Source organism: Prionailurus bengalensis, chromosome F2 (genome assembly GCF_016509475.1).
Source record: "Prionailurus bengalensis isolate Pbe53 chromosome F2, Fcat_Pben_1.1_paternal_pri, whole genome shotgun sequence".
Classification (NCBI taxonomy): Eukaryota; Metazoa; Chordata; class Mammalia; order Carnivora; family Felidae; genus Prionailurus; species Prionailurus bengalensis.
This window is the reverse complement of record NC_057353.1, coordinates 68322252-68337383: the sequence shown is the minus strand read 5'-3', so window position 1 is coordinate 68337383 and position 15132 is coordinate 68322252. Positions and strand designations below refer to the sequence as shown.

The 15132-nt window shown below is 45.3% G+C and overlaps 1 protein-coding gene across 2 annotated transcripts in view; it reads right to left on the bottom strand.

Moving 5' to 3' along the window:
* NSMCE2 (NSE2 (MMS21) homolog, SMC5-SMC6 complex SUMO ligase) overlaps nt 1-15132 on the bottom strand; it is a 217346-nt gene that overhangs the window by 6817 nt on the left and 195397 nt on the right. For both annotated transcript variants that reach the window (XM_043601746.1, XM_043601745.1), the window contains 2 exons: nt 2854-2954; nt 2352-2458 (listed from right to left, as the gene is read on the bottom strand). In XM_043601746.1, coding sequence (XP_043457681.1) covers nt 2352-2458; nt 2854-2954 — 208 coding nt within the window. The remainder of the gene's footprint in view (nt 1-2351; nt 2459-2853; nt 2955-15132) is intronic.

Sequence of the window (15132 nt, the reverse complement as noted above, 5' to 3'; positions counted from 1 at the left end):
AAAACGTCACGTGTTCTGCACCCCCTGGACACTTCCAAATGGCTGTGTTGCTGGGACTTCAAGGTCAGCATGACCCCCAACTGTGCCTCTCACAATCCTTCCTAAATGTGTTCCGCGCTCCCGCCCTCTCAGTTGGCTAATGACCCCCAGCCCCCTCCACCGCTTCTGGACACCGGGTTTATTCATTTATTTTTTTTAAATTTTTTATTTTTTAATGTTTATTTATTTCTGAGACAGAGAGAGACAGAGCACGAGTGAGGGAGGGGCAGAGAGAGAGGGAGACACAGAATCTGAAGCGGGCTCCAAGCTCTGAGCTGTCAGCACAGTGCCCGACGCGGGGCTCGAACTCACAAACCAGGAGATCACGACCTGAGCCGAAGTCGGTCTCTCAACCGACTGAGCCACCCAGGCGCCCCTAAATCCTTCTCATTTTTTCAAGGCCCAGTCAAAACAGTACCTTCTCTGTAACTCTCCTGCATTCCTTCTACTTGGATTTAACTGTTATTATTAAGCTATGAGAATCTGCAGAATTTGCCCTAAGTTATAGAGAGGTATGACAGAAAAAAAGAAACTTTTCTAAATGACAAATGTTACTCAAGTGCTCAAATAGCGCGTATACCTCAAAAGAAAAAAAAAAGCTAAAGGATATTAGAGAGTCAAACAGGTAATTAAGAAGATCCATTTAAATGTGAGCCGGGTCTTGTCACTCTCCCCGTCCAGAGGCTCATGAGAAACGCACGTTGCTATCAGTGCCCGCCCTTCCCGCATCTGACCCGGGGAGAAGATCACAAACTTTAAGACAGACGAGCTGTGAAATGGGACTATCTGGGAATATCTGTTCTTAGCAATTATCATTTTAACAAACCAGCAGTTTGTTTTTCTGAGAACGAACACAGAAAAAAAGTCAGCAGAAAGGGAAGGCTCAGACGTTCAGAAGCAAAAGGAAATTATATTCACAGGGAATCTGGAAGGTTGACTAGGGAAATACAACGTCTCGACTGGGACTCAAAAACGTACTCGAATGCTCTCAATTTTGCAACCGGTAGGCCATTCTTCTAGAGTAAATAGGGTAAATGACTTGACTTAGTGACCATCAAGATTATGTACAGTCTCAAATACCCTATCTCTGAGTCCACACCCACAGGAGGAGTGGTGGGGAATTCCAATTCTGGGACTGGACCAGCAAATTTCTGGGTGATGGAGAAGGGAGCTACACTTCAAAGTGACTGTTATCAAAAGTCCACTGAGACCTGGTCACACCTGCAATTCCATTCCTAGGACCAACCTGTGATAAGAGCACAAGAAATGCCAAACTGAATTACAGCTAGTTGGGCCAACTCAGGATTCCATACTGTCACAGGAACACAGCCATGGTCCTCCCAGGTTGAGCGCCAGAGGGGTAGGAATGGGCAGGTGGGGGGTAGAAATATATATGTGAAACAGGTGTATGAAAAAGGTGTAAGAGGAAGATTCTCCGAACATTCCAATTAAGAAAAAAATTCTCACGGAAGTGACCCCAAAATTCACTTGAACCTTTTGGGAAGCTATTTAAGTAATTAAAGATGCGAAAGGTTTTCCCTGACAATTAAATCTTGCTCAGACCTCTGGATACAAATCTTATCTCAGAATATTTTATTTATTTTATTTATTTATTTATTTATTTATTTATTTATTTATTTTCAACGTTTATTTATTTTTGGGACAGAGAGAGACAGAACATGAACAGGGGAGGGGCAGAGAGAGAGGGAGACACAGAATCGGAAACAGGCTCCAGGCTCCGAGCCGTCAGCCCAGAGCCCGACGCGGGGCTCAAACTCACGGACCGCGAGATCGTGACCTGGCTGAAGTCGGACGCTTAACCGACTGCGCCACCCAGGCGCCCCTAGAACATTTTAAACAAATTACCTGTACTGCAGGATGCAAAACAAACAAACAAACAAACAAACAAACAACCCCCCCCCCCAAAACTGCCATTCTTTCTTGGGTGAGTATACACGGAATGGGAAAAAGAAATCTTTCAGTATCAGAGTTCTCCTTTGTTTTTTTTTTTTCAGGCTATAGCACAATTTCATAAAAATTCCTATTATTTAATGATGAACATGCCACCCGAGTCCTTTCTCTCCTGTTTCGAAGGTGTGGCTGAAATTTCTTTAGCTTCTTCCTGAACAGACTACTAATTTTTCCGTCATGTATTGTTTTTCCAGAAAGCCAGCTTCCATGTTTATACTCTGAGGGAGGTGAATGGGCTTTAGCGGGGGGGAACATTTAAGTATCTTTTCCTCTAGCGTGAGCATACCACCTCTGACTGACCACCACTGGGAAGGCTCACTTCCCTTCCTGCATCGACTCACCAGGCCTTTTTCTTCCGCCTGTGCTTGGACTCAATCATGCGAACAATGGCTTCCTCTTCATAGGTGTGGCCACACACTTTATTTTTCACCGGTTTCTTCATTTCCACCTGCAATCAAGGAGACATTCAGCTTTTAGGAATGATAATGAGCCACTTCCAGTAACTTCTCCAAGTCACCGAATTATTTGGCACTGTTTTTTCCTCATCTTGGGGCTTCCTATGTTTAAGCTCCCCATCTCATGGCTTTAGATAATTGTTAGGGCAGATGGCCACAGAGGAAAAGGCAGGGAGACCGTGCATGGCTCCGATGTCAGTTGGCCTATGGGTCAAGAATTTCTTCCTTGATCCCTCAGGGCATGGTTGCCTGAAAAGTCTTGGACCTATCCTCTTGGACCTCATCACTCTCCTTTCGTCCCTCCTTACCCTGGATGTAAGATCAAGTTAAAAAGCAAACAGGAGTCTTTTGCCTCTTTGTCTTTCTGGGAAGGAGGAGGAGACGGTACCTGTGTAATGGGGCAGATGAAGTTGGTCTGGCTCTGGGTCACAATCATATCTTCATCAACTCCTTCTGTTCCATCAACCTCTCTGTCGGCTTGAAGACCATCTAGAGGGAAAAAGGGAAGTCGCTGAGCCTCGTTGGTCTAACAGTGTGCCAAGGACAGGAAGGAACGGAAGGAAGGAGGTTAACTGTTTCCCAGTGTCTGCTGGGAACCTTGCTGGGCACTTGGATGCACGTTAACTCTTTTGCTCTTGAAAGAATCCTGCGGGGTAGGTAGGATTCTGCCCATGTTTGATCAGGAAACAGATTGAGAGCAGTGAAATCGCTTTTTCAAAATGACAGAGAATTAATTTCTGAGGGAAGGTAGCTCAGGGGTTCTCAAACCTTTTGGTCTTAGAACACTTTTATACTTTTAGAAATTATCGAGGACCCCCCAAAATTTCTTTGGGGTTATAGTTATCAATATTTGCCATAGTAGATATTAAGACTGAGGGTTTAAAAAATATGCATTTATTAATTCATTAAAACAAAAAGCAACTCCAGGGGCGGCTGGCTGGCTCAGTTGGGGGGGGGGAGCATGTGACTCTTGATTTTGGGGTCATAAGTTTGAGCCTCACGTTGGGTGTAGAGATTACTTAAACAAACACAACTTAAGTAATTACATTTTCCGGAACAACAACAAAAAAGGGTTAGAGATAAAAGGTGGCATTGTTTTTACATTTTTGAAAATATCTTTACTGTTTGGCTTAAGACAAGATAGTTAGCCTTTGATATGTGTGTATGCATCTAGTCTGTCGTGATATCACGTTGTGCAGCCTCTGGAAAAATACACTTACGGGAAGATAGTGAAAAAGACAAGTGACATCTTAGTATTATTATGAAGACAGTTTTGACCTCATGGGTACCCAGAAAGCTCTCAGAGAACCCTAGGGGTCCCTGGCCCACACTTTGAGAACTGCTGAACACAGGCCTGGTAGGGCTGCCTTCGGATAGCTTATTTGATTCTGAAATCTATGTTCTGTTCATTTCGTCACGCTTGCCCCTCACTGAGATGTTGGGTGGCTTCTGAACAGGATAATGAGACTAAGTCTCTCATGTGAAAGCTTTTCTTTCTGGAGAAGGGAGACGTCATTTTGCACAAACATCAAAGATCAATAGCTCTTTAAACACAAGTGTTGATGGTGCCTTCCTTCCTCCTCCCCTGCCCCCCATACCCCTGCTCCCTTTCCTGTCCTTACTCTCTTCTTCCTTCCCTTCCTTCTTCCTTCTGGCAAAATAACATCAACATTGAAAATTGCTTTGTTTTCACGGTGTGAGGGAAACCCTTGTCTCAGGTTAGGATGGTCCTGCACATCGTTCAGTTCCTAGAACTGATGGCCTTAGACTCCTACCTCTGCCAGATGGAGTGTCTGTCCAGAAAAGTACTACTGGGGGCAGGAAAAGGGCCACAGAGTGCTTGTTCAAGGTCACCCAGTGAACTAATGGCTGCCACCCAGGGATTCTGCCTCCAGTTACTGTTTGTTTTTTTTTTTTTAATAGGGGTTTCACCTTGTTTTAGGAGACTACTGTTATTTGTACGCCAGCTTGTACTTTCCTAGAGAAATGTCCCTGAAAGCAGCTCTCATTCCTTGAGGAAGGCAAGAGTGGAGACCTCAGAGCTTAGGACTTCCCGGGCAGAGCATTTTTAACTGTACGGAGCCCGGGGCCTTCTAACTTTTCAAGGGCTGTGAAAATGTCTGAGACCTTGAAAACTATTTGTTGGCTTCACAACAGGCTAACTACAAAGCTGAATTAATAAATGATAAAGGTCTACAAAATGTAATGTTAGGTTAACTTCGTTAATTGCTGACTTGGCAATCAAAAATATTTCATTTGGAAGCAATACGCAGGCTGGATTTAGGTTTTAACTTCGTAATTCCCAAGTATGCTAAAATAATTTCTGATAAATAGGCAATAATAAGCCACTTGTGACCAACCTATTTCTAAAGCAAAACCATGAAAATCTTTTTTAAAAATTTTGTCAGCAATAAAATTATATTTAATGTGGAGGCTGCCCTACTTTCGTATGTTTGCTGTGATGTGGGATGGGGCCAATGAAGGGTTTTTGGGTCTCCCAGGACCTGCTGGTATTCACGGAGCAGGAGTTAGACTCCTAGAGGAGTCCTTTCTCAACCCAGTGATTGCTCACAATGGCTCAGGAAAGTTGGAGAAGAAGAAAAGTCTAGAAGCAGAGCTAAGAACATTCTGTCTCTTTAATTCACTCTCCAAAGCCTCCTCCTGTGGGCAGCTACTGCCAATTTCTGATTATGTGCTGGGTAGTCAAACTTAAGGTCCCTCTTTGTCCATTTCTTACAGGGCTCATTCCGAACTGACAACGGATTTCTGACCGTATATGTTATACTGTGGAATTCATCAGAAAATCTGTGAGATGAATAACAGAATTCAGCCAATGTGAAAGACTGTGGGTTTGTTTTCTATTTTCTATTTTTACATTTCAAAAGGTAGAGGAAGCAAGAAAGCACAACTCAAATGCAATGCCGACCACTAAGGAAGGCTGAGTGGGGAACTCAGAAACTGTAGGTGGCTATCAACATCCGTGATCACGAAAGAAGGTAACAAAAGTAAGACTGAGGAAGAATGCCATGCGGTGAGTAATAGCCCACGGCCCGAGAGTCTAAAAAGAGAAAGATTCTCAAGAGCTAAACTTCTCTTGAGATAGAACATTTCCTCACCCGAAATCTTTATTTATAGAAAGTGATATTAATGTCGGGATCTACAATGTGCTAACAAAAGGTCACATCTGGCAATAAATATCAGTCACACTGATTTTGCTGATCCAAAGATAAAACTTAAAAAAAACATTTTTTTTTTTAATGCAGGGCCTGACATAGGGCTCAAACTCACAAACTGTGAGATCGTGACCTGAGCCGAAATCAAGAGTCGGATGCTTAATCAACTGAGCTACCCAGGCGCCCCTAACGCTTTTGACAGAGTACCCAGCAGGGATGTGTCCAGGTATGAGGTAGTAACTCGAATGTGACTTCTTCGGATGTCATAAAATGAACATGAAGAGGAAAGAGAAGCCGTGGAAATGCTTGAGGTAGTAATTAAGTCAACAATCGAGGAATTCCAAAAGTCTATGAATATTCCCTGGTGATGTAAAGTTAGGGGGTAGGGAGGGCACACTGTTGAACCCCTAGATGTGGGTTCATGGTTAGTTCTGACGGGGAGTGAGGAGCTAAGCAGCCCTGTCTTCGGCCTGCCCCAGTCAGCCATCATCCTTCTAGATGCTACTGGAATTATTCTTACTGACTCATTTTCCTTCGTTCCTCACATCTGAACCATTGGCAAGTTCTGTTGACTGGTTCTAAACTCCACTCCCTAAATCTAAATCTAGCCCCTTCTCTCGATTTCTACTACATCCCAGTCCAAACCACCATGGCCTCCCGCCCAGACCTCTGCCGTAGCCTCCTGCCTAGAATCTCCGCCTTGACCAGGGTCGCAATGCTCCCGTGCACGTTCCTTATGAGTGGCGCTCACAGCCAACCTCCCTGACCCGTCTCCCTCTCACCCACCACGCTTGACTCACACTGGTCTTTGCTCTGTTTCTGGAACATGCCACACTCCTTCCCATCTTTGGGTCTATACACTAACCTGACTGGAATGTTCCTTCTCCTGATCTTTGCTTTTCCTACTCCTTCTTGTCATTTTAAAATGTCAATTTAAATGTTATCTCTCTGGAGAGGCCTTCTCTAATGTCCCGAGCTAAAAGAGGCCACCCAAGCGTGCTCTGTCACATGACATGGTTGTGACTATGCACTGCACGTATCCGCAAAGTACTGCTTTCTGGTATGTCCCTCCCCCCTCCCCCGTTCTCTTCCAGGAAAGCGGGGACTTTGTTGTCTTGTTCACTGATGTTTCCTAGAGTCTAAGTGTCCTTGGCATGGAGGAGTAGATGTTCAATAAACGTCTGATTAGTAAAGTGCTTCATCTGACAAGGCAAGAGTGGGCATATTTTTCACAAGGATGTACTTCATGTATTTAACAGACATGGTAACACACACACACACACACACACACACCCTCACACAATAATGGTTTTACAGCTTTTAAGCAAGTAACAGAGAGGACTTCACTCTGGCTCGGGGTGCGGCCTGGGACCCTGAATTACATGTCAAATGCAGGAAGTAAATATAAGTTTTACAATTATAGTAGGCCGTGTGGTAATTATAAAGGAGAGTCCAGACATGGTCTTGTGGTAAGAAAATACATTTGGTCCTGGCCACACACAGCCCTGGTATTAGTCATTTGTCTGTCTTCAGGCATCCCAAATTTGGCTACCAGTAAGACAGTTTTATGCCAGCTGGGAAAAAAAAAGTTGATTACTGTGTGCTTTTTCAATTAAGCCTGAACATTTTTCTAAAAGTACTTTTCTCTTGCAAGTTAGCAGCATCTGAAGAAAATACTTCGCAAATATTTACTGTCTGCTCGAAATGCTTATTGCACTGTCCAGATTTCTTTTGCTTGCTATTCCAGACAGCGTATTTGGACGGGCTGAGCTGGTACAGGGGAGATGTGGGGGCCTCCCTAATGTGTAAAAGAACACGGAGTTGCAGTCTGAAACGCTACGGCTATCTAGTTAACAGAGTTTCCAACTGCATAGTTTCTGCAGTATGTGTTTATGGCAATGCCTGCCTTGTTTCTCCTACCAAGTAACCTATGGCTGGGTCTACCAGCGGCCCACCTGTGAACATATCTTAGTAGGAAAAGAAGTAGGTCAGCGGGCTCAGTCCCTTTGGCTTAGAAGTAAGGGCACGTGTATCGTTTTGAGGTCCACTCCACTGTGCTGTTGGTTGTCCACCACTGTATCTCTTTCTTCCGGAGACTGGTGGCCCGTCCTGAATGCTGGGCCAGCCTGCCGCCGAACAAGCCGATTCCTAGTCTCCACTAGCCTCTGGCGCGGGCTCAGACCCTGCTGTGTGTTGTGCAGCTTTTGCAGAATTAAGATCATGTCCAGAGAGGGCCTACATAATCAAGGATTCCCTAGATGTCATTAACCTTCCCAGGATGGCCAAAGTCAACAAACGAATTTTCAATAAGCAGAGATTGAGTTAGTACCATTCGATCAGGGCACTGGCTAGAATGCAATAAGGATCCAATAAACGTTAACTTATCATACTTTTGCTGCTATGTGCCAGCTACTATCCCTGCCATTGGCAAAAAAGTCCTTGCCCTCTGGGGGCTCAGTCACATGGGACGATAGAGACAGAGTGCAAAGCGGTCTTGTGAGGATTATGCATATTTGCTGGTGCGACTCTGCTCTCCCTTAAATAGGAGCATTTCATTCACAGCCACCTCAGGTCAACATTCTGATTAGTGTTCTTCCTTTTCTCAGCTATGATCTGTCTATTCATGTAGATTCTCTGTAGCTGGAGAAGCCGTCAATCCAACTGATCCCTTCTTTGAAATCCGAAAACACCTGTTGCCTGTGCTGTATCCTTAGCTTAAACTTCATTATTCAGTTGTTTCCCACAGACGGAAATTCTTTTCCAGGTACACTGAAAGCTCCTTGAGGACAAGCACTGTGTGTCCCAGTCAAGCCAACTCCACACAAGTCGCGTTTATGGAACACCCGCTCTTTGCCAAAGACCACCCAGACGCCAGGCGTAGATACAGAGTATGAAGATCGGGCCTGCTAGGGGAGAAGGTTACAAATACTCAACCACCTGTGCAATGAACGTAATGATAACAAATGTGAAATAATAAATGTGTTTTTGTACAAAGTATGCAAATGACCTACACCATCTCTGAAGGTGGGGTGAGGAACCAAGATGAGCCTCAAGGAGAAAGTGACGACCAGGGGCGCCTGGGTGGCTCAGTCGGTTGAGTGGCGGACTTCAGCTCAGGTCACGATCTCACAGTTCGGGAGTTTGAGCCCTGCGTCGGGCTCGCTGCTGTCAGTGCAGAGCCTGCTTTGGATCCTGTCCCCTGCCACCTCTCTGCCCGTCCCCTGCTCACGCTCTCTTTCTCAAAAGTGAATAAAACATTACAAACATTTTTAAAATAATAATAACGAAAAGAAGTTCTGACTGAGCCAGGTTCTTTAGGGAGGTGTTTTAACAAGAGGGAACTACTATAATTAGGTACATGGGCTCTGGAGACAGCCTTCCTGGGTTCGAATCCTGGTTCCATCACTTTATCGGCTGGGTGCTCTTGGGCAAGTTACTTTATGTTTCTTTAAAAATTTTTTTTCAACATTTTTTATTTATTTTTGGGACAGAGAGAGACAGAGCATGAACGGGGGAGGGGCAGAGGAAGAGGGAGACACAGAATCGGAAACAGGCTCCAGGCTCCGAGCCATCAGCCCAGAGCCTGACGCGGGGCTCGAACTCACGGACCGCGAGATCGTGACCTGGCTGAAGTCGGACGCTTAACCGACTGCGCCACCCAGGCGCCCACTTTATGTTTCTTTACTTCAATCCCCTCAGCTGTCAAATGGAGCTAATAATCATATCTACTTCATGGAGCTGTATGAGGAATGAATGAGTTAATCCATGAAAGGTTCTTAGAATGGTGTCTGGCAAATAGCAGGTGATCAATAAACGCTGTTATGATTGTTCATATTGTTACTCAGCATTCCCACAGAGCTAGCATGGAGGGGGTGTGTGCCCACATATATGCTCAATTAAATATAAAAATGATGTGCTATGGAACCACCCAAAGAGAAACCAGAAGACTGTCCAACCCAGGATTCTAAATGGGACAAGCCTTTCCATGCCCCAGGGCGGAGTGAGGTCTAAATGAGCCCACTTGCTGTTAGCTGACACAGCACTATCAACATCTTCAATTTGCTGCCCGCTTTCACTTCCATGGCTCTTTCGACACACTCTCCCAAGACCCTGAAAGTAAACTGAGCGAAGAGTTTCGGGTTATTTCTTCCAAATGAGCTGACATTTTTAAAAAAATATTTATTTATTTATTATTATTATTTTTTCAACGTTTATTTATTTTTGGGACAGAGAGAGACAGAGCATGAACGGGCGAGGGGCAGAGAGAGAGGGAGACACAGAATCGGAAACAGGCTCCAGGCTCTGAGCCATCAGCCCAGAGCCCGACGCGGGGCTCGAACTCACGGACCGTGAGATCGTGACCTGGCTGAAGTCGGACGCTTAACCGACTGCACCACCCAGGCGCCCCTATTTATTATTTTTTTTAATGCTTATTTTTGAGAGAGAGACACACACACAGAGTGTGAGTGGGGGAGGGGCAGAGAGAGAGGGAGACAGCATCCCAAGCAGGCTTCAGGCTCTGAGAGGTCAGCACAGAGCCTGATGTGGGGCTCGAACCCACAGACCGCGAGATCACGACCTGAGCCGAAGTCTGATGCTTAACTGACGGAGCCACCCGGGCGTCCCTATTTATTTTTTTTCAATTCAAGTAATCTCTACACCCAACGTGGGGCTCGAACTCAGGGCCCGAGATCAAGAGTCTCATGCTCCTCTGATGAGCCAGCCAGGCACCCCCCAAATGAGCTCACATTTAGCAAGATGGACCCTTTCACGTTACCACACACCTGTTAATTGTCTATTGTTGTTTCAGACATACCCTCTGTCCTCAGCTGACATCATGGAGTCATTTGCCTCCATTTATTTAAGTATTGTCAAAATATGAAGGTTTTAAAATAACAGAACCCAGTGCCTTCTACGGGTGGAACAAAAACCAATCAGTCAAGATCTGGTCATACAGTATCCATTCCAAGCCAATAAACACCGAAAACTTCCCCAGACTCTGTACTTGCATTTAGTACTTCTTAGAGGATGAGGTTTAATGATCTTCTCTAGGTCACCAGGTGAAATCAGAAAATCCAATGCACACATTCTATTTCTTTGTTCTGGGCAATTTAACTACACAACACATGACAGGAAAACTCTGACTAGCCGGCACTCAGAGGGTCTACAACTCTCAATTCTGTAGATCCATAGCAGAGGAAGAAGCCAGCACAGATCAGAAGGTGAGAAATCCCATGTGGGCTCATTTATGTATTCTTATTTTAGAGGGTTGTTAAGTACCACTCATGCATGTACCCAAGACAGTACGTGAGATTTTTCATATACCCTTCCCAATCTCTGTCTTTAAACTACCTTCATGCTCTTTCCTCCTCTCTGTTCTCACTGCTGCTGTCCTAATTCAAGTCCCTAGCATTTCCTGTGTAGAATGTTGCAAAAAGTTCTTTATTCATCTCTCTGCCTCAGTCTCTCCCCATTCTAGTCCTCCTACTCCAGGTACTTGTCTTTCTAAGAGCACGGCCTCCTACACACGACAAGACTTCATTAGCCGGCCCAGAGCATCTTCGGGTCCTACTGCTCCCCACCTTGGTCCCATCCGCCATATGCACCCCAAACTGGTCACCGTTCGTCCACACTTGCCATGCTGTTGTGCATCCCTGATAGCCCCTCCCCTGACCAATCCCTGACCACTCTTCAATACACGATTCAGGTACTTCCTCGGTGAAGCCCCAAAGCAGAGATTGATTTCTCCTTCAGCCCCCAAAGGGTCTTTGTACATGCTGTAATCATTTGTTTACTTGTCTATCTTCCTCCCACACTGAATTCCTGAAGGAAAGGAGCTCTGCCTTATTTGTCTTGCTATTTTCAGTGAGTCAGGCAAGGTGCAAGAACTTAGTAAGTATTCACTGAATGACCGGTTGCTGAAGCAAGACAATGCTTTGACTACACTTAGACATAAATTGACAGTAAGATGAAAATGGTGAAGACTGTTTTGAAGGCAAATATTTTTTTTTTAATTTTTAACGTTTATTCATTTTTGAGAGACAGGGAGAGACAGAGCATGAGTAGGGGAGGGGCAGAGACAGAGAGAGGGAGACACAGAATCCAAAGCAGGCTCCAGGCTCTGAGCTGTCAGCACAGAGCCCGATGTAGGGCTCGAACTCACAGACTGTGAGATCATGACCTGAGCTGAAGTTGGACGCTGACCCAACTGAGCCACCCAGAGGCCCCTAAAGGCAAATATTTTGGAAGACGACAACCTGGTCCTTGATATAATTACAAATTGTCCAGAAGGGCGCCATGTTGTACCGCGTGTCATTCTATCATATAGTCTCTGCTCCACTTCTGCGCAAAAGCTATTTACCAAAATGCAAGATGAGAGAGGTCCTATTCCAAGAAGTAAATTATTCCACAGTATGTCTTTTGATTGATTCTGATTCTATTCTCTTGCCCCCAAACCATCTACGTTCACAGGAAAGTACAATTATCAGTCATCGAAAATGTGAAAATTGGGGCGCCTGGGTGGCTCGGTCTGTTGAGCGTCTGACTTCGGCTCAGGTCATGATCTCGCTGTCCGTGAGTTCGAGCCCCGCGTCGGGCTCTGTGCTGACAGCTCAGAGCCTGGAGCCTGTTTCAGATTCCGTGTCTCCCTCTCTCTCTGCCCCTCCCCCACTCATGCTCTGTCTGTCTCTCTCTCTCTCTGTCAAAAATAAATAAACATTAAAAAAATAAAAAAAAAAAGAGAATGTGAAAATTATCTTAAGTGTGTTGAGTTTCCCCAGGTAGGGCAGACTGTACATGCCCAAGTACAGCAGTTCTTGTAAGAGAGAAACACCGGGGGGCTCTCCTTATCTGACAGACTAAGTATAAGTGACCTATGGCATCACCACTCACAAGATCTGATAGTAATTCACAACAATCCTTACCATCGGAAAACACTGATGTTACAACAAGGCGGAAACCAATGAAATTAAAACTGTATGCGTAGCACGAATTAATTTTTAAAAGGGGTACATAGAAACAAAAAGACTGAAAGGAAATCTGACAAAATATTGCAGCCCATCGGGTCCCCACGATGTAACTACTATATATGTGAACGGATGGTGCAGGAATCAATGAAGACATCGAAGATTTTTGAGGAATAATTATGTAGCTGGCACTTTCCATGTCCAGTACTCTTCATGAGACCAAGCGGTATGAATGAGGTAAGTAGGGATGACAGCAGCAGGGATGGAATGGATTTGTTTATTTGACTTGTCAAACTGAAACACATTATGAAATCGAATCCAGAGATCATAACATTAAAAAAAGGAACTTTAAAACTTATACTTGCTCAACTTTAAAACTGCCAAGTTTCAACTTTGGGTAACCCGGGCACTAAGACACCATTTCAGTTCCTGGTAGTTTCTAGGTGTAGTATCCTAACAATGTATTTCAAACGAATCTGCTCCCCGCCAAGGCAAAATGTCACAAGTTAGTTTACATACTATCTTCTCCCCCCATTGATGGCCCCTCACATTCGAGCTCCAGACAGAATAATGAAATACCAGAATAGAATGAGGCCTTAATAACAGAATAAAGTTCGCCCTAATAGCATACTTTGGTAAAGCTTCTCAAAACAAATGATAATGATAAGGAGTATCAACATTTGTTTTTTGATACACTTAAGAATTCTTTTTGATGATGGCACAATGTCGTCATATTAAAAAAAAGAAGAAGGAAAGAAAGAAAGGGGAACAATCCCCAAAGTGCATTCGATATGGAACAAATTTAAAAAGGTCAGAGCCTGAGGGTCCAAATCTGGTGAGGCTTAACAAGGCTGTCAGCAACCACGAAGTCAGCGAAGCCACTGGAAGGTAGTTCAGCTCCCAGCGTGCAGTGCTCAGAGCCAGTCAGGGCAGAGTTAGCCCAACTTCCAACAGTAAGGAATCCATAGACGCTCTGCTCTGGTCCTCCTGGACATCTGGTTTTGGTTTTCGAGGCCTTGTCTAAAGTTAGTCTAACAGAAAACATACACACACACACACACAAAAGGCTGCCAAGTGGAAAGAAGAAGTAAAATGAAAGAGAGGGGGAGAGAAAGGGAGAAAGAGAAGAAGGAAGCGGAAGAGGAGGAGGAGGAGAGGAATGGAGTAGGGGAAGGAGGGGGCGGGGAGAGGAGAAGACAAGACAGGAAGGCAGGAACTAAGGGATGTAGGAAATCTTCAATACCACAGAGCCCAGGGAAAGGCACCAGCGCTTACATAGCCTAGGACCAAGTCCTCGTCTGTAGGCCCTCCTTCCTCTCCGCACGCCCCCCTTCACTTTCCACCCTCTTTCGAGCCTTCCCCACATACAAAGGAAGACACATGACTTCAAAATCAGGATCAGCTTAGGACATGGCTCTTGTGAATGTGTACAATAGATCTGAGTCATTTGCTCATTCTGTAAACATGAAGAAATAACACTTTTAAAACTTCCTCCTTCATGACATTCATAGCACTTGACAATATGCTTAGCGTGGAACACCGACTCTTTTCCTTATCCACACCCAAAGTGTCAAGAGGGACCGACTCTCTTTCTCACTGACAGCTCACTTGTTCTAGGGTAGGTTACAAGTGGGGGCACGACAGGGAAGCAGAAGCAGGACTGACGGTGGCTGCAGGGTCTACGCATCTAGGCCGGGCCACACAGGAGCGTATGGAACTGAGGAGCCCAGGAGAGCATCTCACCAGGGCCCTGCCTTCCTCTGGGAAACCTTCCACTCAGGGACTTCCCCTCCCGCAACCCCCCCCTACCCACCCCCCCGCCCCACTCCACCCTGGACACTTCATGTATTTATCTGTTTATGCCACTGTCTCTACGACTGATCTGTAAGTGACCAGAAAGAGGGACCACTTCTATTCATCTCTGTATTCCTAGTGCATGGCACAGGGTCGGGGCTCAGGAATCCAATCTTCAGGGGTCCCTGGTGGCTTAAACCTGGTTCTGTTCATGCCCTAGCTCTTCTGTGGAGAAGGGATTCTACAGACAACCCAGAGAAGAGTTCTGCAAGGCATGGACTTCAGGAGGGTGGGTGGAGTCCAGACGCAGGCACCGCTCGGTTCTGCGGCAGGCTAGCACCCTTCATGTCTATTTCATTATGATACAGTCAAGATGAAATCAAAATGTCTTTGCCTCGTTCAAAGAAAAAACCTAATAATGCATCAAGGCAGCAACAAAAACATCTTGGGTAAGGAGAACCCAGGAGAGAGTTTCCAAAAGCGCAAAGCAGGGTGACTGGTTGATCTTGGTTTTCGTTTTCAAAGCCCGTGGGGGAGGGGCGTCAAGGCTGTGCACTCCGACAGCCGTTCATAAGCTCCAGAAGATTACACTGATGTGAGCAAAAGAAGGGAGTGGTGAGCAGGGATAAGACCAAGGAAGTAAGAAAGGAGAATAAGAGGAGAAACACAGGCTCTCAGGGCTTGCTTTACAAACCCTCCAGGAAAATGCGGAGACCTCGGACAACTCCCTTTCTG